Raw genomic sequence first — 8,102 nt, 5'->3', positions numbered from 1 at the left:
CAAAAAAGTTGGTGGAATCTATGCCAAAGCGCCTGAAAATGGTCATTGACGAAAAGGGAGGCCATACAAAATATTAAAATTTTGTTATTCTTTCGTTATTTTGTTAATTTTTATTTAATTTAAGAAATGGGTCAAATAAGCTGTGACATTGAAAATATCATTATTTTTCTTTTAAGTTGAATAAATATGAAACCTTTTGTGAATTTAGTAAAATTTAAGCGCTTTGTTATTCCTTCAATAGCCACTAAAAGAACTGCGTTTTTATTTTATTGCTCTCTTTTTTAGTTAAAAAGTTATACTCATTTATTTTTGAAAATATAAAGTGGGTCAAATAAGCTGTGAGCCACTGTACATAGAGGCCACGCTCACTTTTTCAAAATTATTTGCCCACAGGCAAAATTTTTGCTACATTTTCATATTTCAATTTAGTGCTTAGTTATGGCACTTTATTGGTTATCGGTTAATGGTGTTTTGTGGGCGTAGAAGTGATCCGATTACGCCCATCTACGAACTCGTAATCTGCCGGCATTCACTTTTCAAGGTCACAGAAGGTAAAAAATGCATTCAAATCGTGCCCAACAAATTTCAAGTACAGCTATACAACAACATATATTGGAATATTTATATTAAAGTTGTGAGCGTAGACGCTCCATAAAATTGATATTTTTCCCACAAAAAGCTAATTAAACGTAGTACAAGTCTTTATTTTTAATACGATCTGATGATTAATATGATTTGAACCGTGCCCAAAACATTTAACTTTTCCGCATATATTTAACACGTGATTTTTCTATGTTTTGATTTAAATTTTTATCTTTAAAGCGAATACTCCTACAAAATTGAAAAAAAAATTTAATACAAAACGTATCGCCCTACAAAAAAGCTCTGATTAGAGTTTTTCTAAAAAAAAATCCTTAAGAAGTTAAAGTAATGCAACAAATGTACTGTGTTCATACAGTACACCATGTGGTATGAGCAACGTAGAATTTACAGGATAGTACACCATGTCGTATGAGCAACCTATTATTTATTAGATGCTTATATGATGCTCGGCACATTTTGCTAACAACTTTAAAGGAATTTTTTTTTAGGAAAAAATCAACAAAAGTTTTCTACGTCCATATGTGGTCCTCCTCTTGTTCTAGTCTGAATGGCATAAGGAGTTATCTGATAATTTCAAATATATTGGTTTGCTGTTTAATGCAATATACCATAAATACATGGGAAAGAGATACTATGATTTAGACAAGGTTTCAATAGAGTTTATTTACATTCAGTAATGCTCTTTAAGGTAAAAATTAATTTGGGTAATAACAGATAGTCTATACATACATACACATGATCTTACCATAATAATTTTTTATAACCTAATAAATATTATAAAAGTTCCACTCCAATAAATAATGCCCCGTTATGCTCTTCTCAGCGAGAGTAATTTTCAAAAATTATAATATCGAAAGCAAATACAACAACACGAAATTATATTTCGGCATATCGCAGGTGATAAAGTGCACATTAATTTAATCATGAAAACTTTGCGGTCGCAAAAACAAAGTAAAATTTATGTAAATATGTAGTCATGACAATGGAAATCGAATTGCACACAGAAACCACACACCAGCACACACATACACACACAAACACAGCCATTTGAACTTAAATGTGGGCCAAGCGCGTTGAATGATATGGGCGTATGCTTGTGTGGGTGAACGCGCGGATAAGGGAGCACATAGAGGACGTGCGCGAATGCTGATGAGTGTGAGCAATGTGACATACAATAATATGATTTGCATTGACTACTATATACGATATGCAGCAAGCGTAGTTGTGTGGGTGTCAAACACATACACATGCATATGAATGCTTTCATGCATATTACACACACACACACACGCACACTTGCGTGGCGCATTGATGCTGGTCATGTTGGCGCATACATACATAGTACATGCGCAAACACATAGGTATGTACAAACATAACGGTATGCATGTATGTGGATGCGTGTGTGACCTACCTGTTGCTGCGCCTAGCACATGTTGCTTAACCGTACCGATAATTTTCTCCTTTTGCAAAGTGTGTGCGACGATGCTATCGCTGAATGTCGCTGCTCCTACTGCCCCGCCGCTGGGACCAACGTCCGCTTGCTTATAAATTAGTTTAGTTGGTAGTGGTGGCGGTAGTGGCGGCGGCGGCGGTGGTGGTGGCGCTGTCGTTGTTGTTATTATTAATGGTTCAGTCTGTGCGGATGTTGTTAAGCAGTTTGTCGATGTGTTAGAGTTATTTTTGTATTTCTGTAATTCAATCTCGGCATGCTCGGCACGTGCAATCGCCTTGCGCAATTCCTCTTCCAGAATTTCCACTCTTACTTTGAAAGTGTTTAGTTCATCGTTAGTATTTTTTTGTATAGCCGCTTCCATAAGAGATTTCTACAAAGTGAGGGGGGGTTGGAAAATTAGTAGAAAAAATTATAACATAAAAATAACGTTAAAAGATGAGTTATGAGCGGCATTGGAGCAAGCAAACGCAAGTCAACATAAAATACGAGTTTCGAACAAATCAAAATAACTCTAAAGCACAATTATGAGTAATAGAAAAGCAGTAAACATATGCAACAAATCAATACAAAAAATGCATTAAAAGAGAAAATAAGTTGAATTAACATAAAAAATAAAGCAGTAAAAACTATGGAAAAGTTGGTTGTGAGTGAGTAAAGCGCATGCGCGATATTTTATTTTATATGTTAAATAAATAGCGGGTTGTTATGTTAATGAAAAAAAAAACAAGAATAACATGTCATATAAATAAAAAAAAAAATAATCTTAACGGGTTACATAGGTTTACGGGTTCCAAAAAATTGCATATTTTTTATTGTCTTATTAAATTCTACAACATCTCTAAAATTTTGTCCTACATTTTCAAGCTGATCCATGTAATACTTTCAGAGATACAGCCTTCAGAACATGAGCGTTCGAGGCTAGTTGGGCTAAGTGCGCCGTCTTTGAACACGTTCTTCTCGAAACTGTGTTTTTGTAGCCGGTTTTCAAGATTTCTCGAGAATTATTCAAACGATCTTCAAGCATTTTTGCTCAGATCTCTGAGGTATTGACAATTTTCAGATGAAGGCAGTGAAGTTTTTCCTTGAGGTTGGCTGAAATATCTCAAGAAGTTTTAGTATGAAAGTTTATTTCGGGTGAAATTCAATTATTTCACACACAGTCCTGATTATATTGGAAACGTAAAATTTTAAGTTAACTCTTTATTCAATTTCGTTCCATGGTAAAAATCGCCTGACAAACCTTTCTTGTTGTAAATAAACAGTTGCTAACACACACTAATTGGTTTATAAAGCTCAAAATTCACACGAACATAAAAAAGGTTGTATTAATCTAAGAGAAGTGGGTTTATATTTATTCGCTTTGCGCGCTCACTTTATAATAGAATAGGAATAGTCCGGGTCACGTTTACTTGCTCAGCGAAACCTTATATTTTAAAAGATTCATAAGCTACGCCTTAAAGTAGTCCTCTTAAGAATTTGTGATTACCTAAATAGGAGCTTCTAAACTAAATCTCTTCTCCTTTCTTTCGAAGAACATACGAAAATTGCTAATTATGTTTTCTGGCTTAAGTATTTTTAGAGGTTTTCTCGTTGAGGAGACTGTTGCTCCGGAAGCCTAATTTATCGGTCATGTGACCAAATTCATCGATCATATGATGCTGTCCGACCAATTTTCTATGCCAAATATGCTCGAAATGTACCAAAACGATTCTCTCACAAAGTAGTCACGTATAAAAGTTAAGTTGTTTTGTAAGTTGTAAGCTTTATTTTATACAGCCAGCATGCCAATTAATCACTATTAACACAAATATTTCGCTCGCTTTTGTAAAAATTTTTGATTTGAGCAAATGTTAAAGCACTTCATCTACAATCAATGCCGGCACATGACTGATAGTCCATTGTGCCTTAAAGTATAAGTTTAGAATACAACAAAAACATGCGCTCGCTTGGCTATGACATTAAACAGCCCCAAACAGCAGCAACATCTCCCTCGAAAATAAAGCTTAAAATAGATAAAGCTGCACTAGTTAAATTTCCCGCGCACAGCACAAAATGCACATACAACAAACAACAATTTCCTGTTCATGCAGTAAGAAATAGAATACGGCTCTATTAATATAGCAGCAACTGTCAAAAGCGCACTGTCAACGTTTTGTTCTTACACTCTTGGTATATGTATTTTTGTTGTAGTGCTATTGTTTAATAATAATGTGATTTCGCTTTCCACCTCCACCAAGGCAAACTCCGTACGCCATAACACCTATGTATGTATGTAGGCCCTCTGTATGTGTGCTGTTTTGGATTTGAAAAAGTTTCGATATTTGTGCCGCACGCTTTTAAGCTTAAGAGCTTCTGAATATATTATGAAAGAAGCCAGATACCCTTTTCAAACCCTAAATATAGCGGATTTGATTTATTATTGATTTATAGATATATAAGTTTTTTGCTTAATTTTATAATAAGTAGATTAATGTATGTATATACTATATATATTCATATATATGTATGTTTGGAAAAATGCCATTAAGAAAATATTTGTGGCATATTAGATGTTTTCTACAACTTCAAATTCGAAATTTGCTATAAAAAATTATAGCACATTTATTATGCTATAAATTTTTCCTATAAAAAATGTAATCTTGGAATATTTAGTCTGTACACAAAAAACTTTTGTTTATATATATATAGAAGAAATTATAGCACATTATACTATAAAAACTTTAATTTCGGAACCTTTCGTCTGTATACAAAAAAAAACCTTTTGTTCATATATATTTCAGCCCCCACTTACCATTTCGACAATGCGTTCATTATGGTCGCGATTTTGATTTTCGACTTCCTCTTTGATTTGTTCGATTTCCTCATTCACCTTTTCTGTTGTGGGTGAAGGACTTGGCGCTGGCTGGCCATCGGTTAGATCGCGTGTGCGCGCATTCAGTTCATCGTTGCGTTGCTTTAATTTGATGAGCGCTGCTTCCATTCTAGTTTTTATTAAAAATTTATTATTAATAACATTTTTATATAAAAAAAATTTAGTTTATTCATACTTTTTGCTTGTTTCAACGCTCTCTTTCATGTTGTCCGTCAGCAGTTTGGCAACTTTGGTCAGATTCGTGTTCTCCGTGCGCATGGTTTCGTTCTCCTCCTCCAAATGGTGTTGCTGCAAAGCAAATTATTTTGATAATAAATATTATTTGGTTTATTATTATTATTTTTTGCTTAAATTTTACTTGACACTCACATTTTCCAGCAACTCAGCTATTTTCTCATTGGCTTCATAGAGCTGCAGCTCCACTGCATTCATTGAGTTCTTCAATGTTTGAAATTCGTCGACCAAACGCTCGACTAGTTCGCTTGTAATGGGCAAGGCGGCCGTGGGTTCCACATCTACGATGCTCTCCATTTCATTGCTGCCCAAAGTCGGTATTATTTTCAGCAATTTGCTGCTCAAGCTGGCTGAAGCTAAGGGTGTGGCATGCAAAACCGTCGTACGCGGTGTGGTTGGTGGTGTTGCAGCTAACAGTTTTTGCTTCTCCTGCAATACTTGCAACTCCTGCTCCAAGCTGTTGGCATTCGAAAATAAATTTTTTTTAATTTTCTTTTATAAAAGTATTTTGATTTTACCCGCTAATCTTTTCGATTTTCATCTTATGCAACTTATCCAAAGCGTTGCGTTCAGTGCTCATTTTATTCAACTTAGTGGTTAAGTCTTTTAATTGTGTTTCATTGTCGAGTTGTTGTTTCTTCAAAGCAGACAAGTCATCGAGAATTTTAGTTTTCTCCGACTCCAGCTCATTTTGCGCCTTCTTGCCTGCGGGGAAAATTTTGAAAAGGATTAAATTCAATAAAATAAAGTGGTCGGAATTTTTGGCAGCATTTTATTATTTAGTTTTCTTCTTTTGATTATGTATTATTCATTATATTTATATACATTAGGGTAAATCATCAAAAAAAAAAAAAAAAAAAAACTAATATAGATTTGGTTTAAATTAACCTAAATATTGAAAAGAAGAAAAAGCGTTAACTTTGGCACTTTAGAACCGAAACTGTAATATCCTTTACAATCGCTAGTTATAACAACAACAACAGTCAAATTTACTGTTTCAAATATTCCATACAAGAACTGGATATTTATGGATCAGTTTGTATGGCGGCCCAATAGCATATTGAAACTAGAACATATCAATTTTTTCGAATTCAATTGTTGGGTTGACTTCATTAGACAAGATCCATTCCACATTTCGTGGAGATTACTCATCCAAAGATTTGATTTTGATAGTCAGTTTGATTGACAGCTATATGCTATAGTGATCCGATATCGGTGGTTCCAACAAATGACTAGCTTCTTGAAGCGGAAAGCACGTGAACACAATTTCAGATCGATATCTCAAAAACTGAGGGACTAGTTCGCGTATATACAAACAGCAAGACATGGCTGAATCGACTCAGCTCGTCATACATACATATGTACATATGCATATGTATTATAGGGTCTCCTCTTTTACACTATTAAACTTCTTAAGGTAGATATTTTTTTTTAATTCCAAAATCCACATATACAAAAACATTAAAAAGAAAAAAAATTTTATTTTTTAAATATAAATTTTTAAAATTAAATAAAATTTTTTTTTTTTAAGTTTTATTTTACATTTATTTAAATTTTATTTTTATTTAGAATATAATTCTTCATTCAAACTTACCATCTTCAATTTCGATCTTCAGCGCTTTATTCTCCTCCTTCAGCGCAATATTGTCTTCCAGCAAAGTGAAAAGATCAGTTTCGGGATCCTGCTCATTGTAATCGGGATCACGTACACGACTGCGACTGCGTGTTTTGCCCTCCTGTGTGCGAAAACGCGCTACCGGTATGCGTCCACGTCGCTCCATCTTCGAAACAATTGACGAATGAGTTAATTATGTTGATATGCCTTGCGGTATGCTGCTTACTGTTATGTAAAAAGAAAATAGACAAAATTAGTATTTTTAGCTAAAACTTTTATTATCACGCCCAACACCAACAACAAATTTAAGTGGACAAAAAATGCTACGAAAATATGTGTTAATTCCTAAGTATAAAGCAGCCAGATTAGCGCGCCATTCATGCGGTCATTCCTCCACGCAATTTTCAGACATTTTTATTTCCTCAATGCCAACAACCTATTTATTGAAGTACACTATACATAGTTGAAAATAAAACACAGCGTATTTTCGTTTTGTTTAATCCATTATACTATGGGCGCACAAGTACTCGTACATATTCGTGGAGGAAATATGCAGTAGTTTATGCACGCTTCATTGTTTTTTATTTTTAATTTAATTGTCTTATTTAGAGTCATAATGCTTCTGCGCTTGCGACATGCCGTCTCTAACAATCTTCGTTACTAATATGTATTGAAATATGTCAAGCTTTCTGGCTTTCCGGCTTTCGGCTATTTGCTGTTGGCATTTGCTTCTTACGCCTTTTCTTTTTGCTTTCAATTGTTTGGTTTTATGATTTTTATCTTTATTTCTTTTTCAATGTGGTGTTATTATTTTAGTACGAGGATATCGGTTTGATAAATTGGATTATATGTATATGTGTGTGTGTGTGTATGACGCGTTTAATTATTTTGCTTTAATTCTTTCTTTTCAATTCTTGTATTAGTACTATTTTTAGTAGGTATGTAAATGTGTTTTGTTTATTTGTTTGTTGTTATTTTGTTGATTCGCATAGTACCTATAGCTATTTGGTAGCTGTTTTATATTTCATTTGAATTTAATATTTCATATTCTTTTAGCCTTTTTTTATATAATATTGGCTGCTGATTACTAACGTCTGCTCCGCTTGACATTCCATTGAATAATCGGCATTTATATTTGAATACGTTTACATGTAAATATTTCATAAGCCTAGGTTTATGATTTTCTTCTTCTCTTTCTCATTCTATAATATATTCTTAGCTTTTTGTTATTAATTTGTTTTACACATTTCTTAGTTTTTCTTTTTATAAAAAAAAGTTCATGCTGCATTTTTAAGGCTAACAAAATTACATCTGAATAAATAAT

The 8,102-nt window shown here is 33.5% G+C and overlaps 1 protein-coding gene across 5 annotated transcripts in view; it reads right to left on the bottom strand.

Annotated features, from left to right (window-relative positions):
* The window catches only part of LOC108974120 (shootin-1), a 44,387-nt gene that overhangs the window by 18,362 nt on the left and 17,923 nt on the right, over positions 1 to 8,102 (bottom strand). For 3 of the 5 annotated variants that reach the window (XR_001993786.1, XM_018941768.1, XM_018941766.1), the window contains exons 3-8: positions 6,758 to 7,003; positions 5,682 to 5,868; positions 5,299 to 5,620; positions 5,105 to 5,217; positions 4,849 to 5,038; positions 2,016 to 2,427 (exon numbers count right to left, since the gene is read on the bottom strand). Coding sequence is in view for 4 of the 5 variants with exons in the window: in XM_018941768.1 (XP_018797313.1) it covers positions 2,016 to 2,427; positions 4,849 to 5,038; positions 5,105 to 5,217; positions 5,299 to 5,620; positions 5,682 to 5,868; positions 6,758 to 6,944 (1,411 nt within the window). In the remaining variant the exon portion in view is untranslated. Of the gene's footprint in view, positions 1 to 2,015; positions 2,428 to 4,352; positions 4,451 to 4,848; positions 5,039 to 5,104; positions 5,218 to 5,298; positions 5,621 to 5,681; positions 5,869 to 6,757; positions 7,004 to 8,102 lie in introns of those variants that run through there. The other 2 variants (XM_018941769.1, XM_018941770.1) reach the window with 2 other exon arrangements.

This window comes from Bactrocera latifrons, unplaced genomic scaffold, assembly GCF_001853355.1.
Source record: "Bactrocera latifrons isolate USDA-ARS-PBARC rearing strain unplaced genomic scaffold, ASM185335v1 scaffold_53, whole genome shotgun sequence".
NCBI classification, from domain to species: Eukaryota; Metazoa; Arthropoda; class Insecta; order Diptera; family Tephritidae; genus Bactrocera; species Bactrocera latifrons.
Note: the sequence above shows the minus strand (reverse complement) of the source record. Positions and strands in the feature narration are given on the sequence as shown.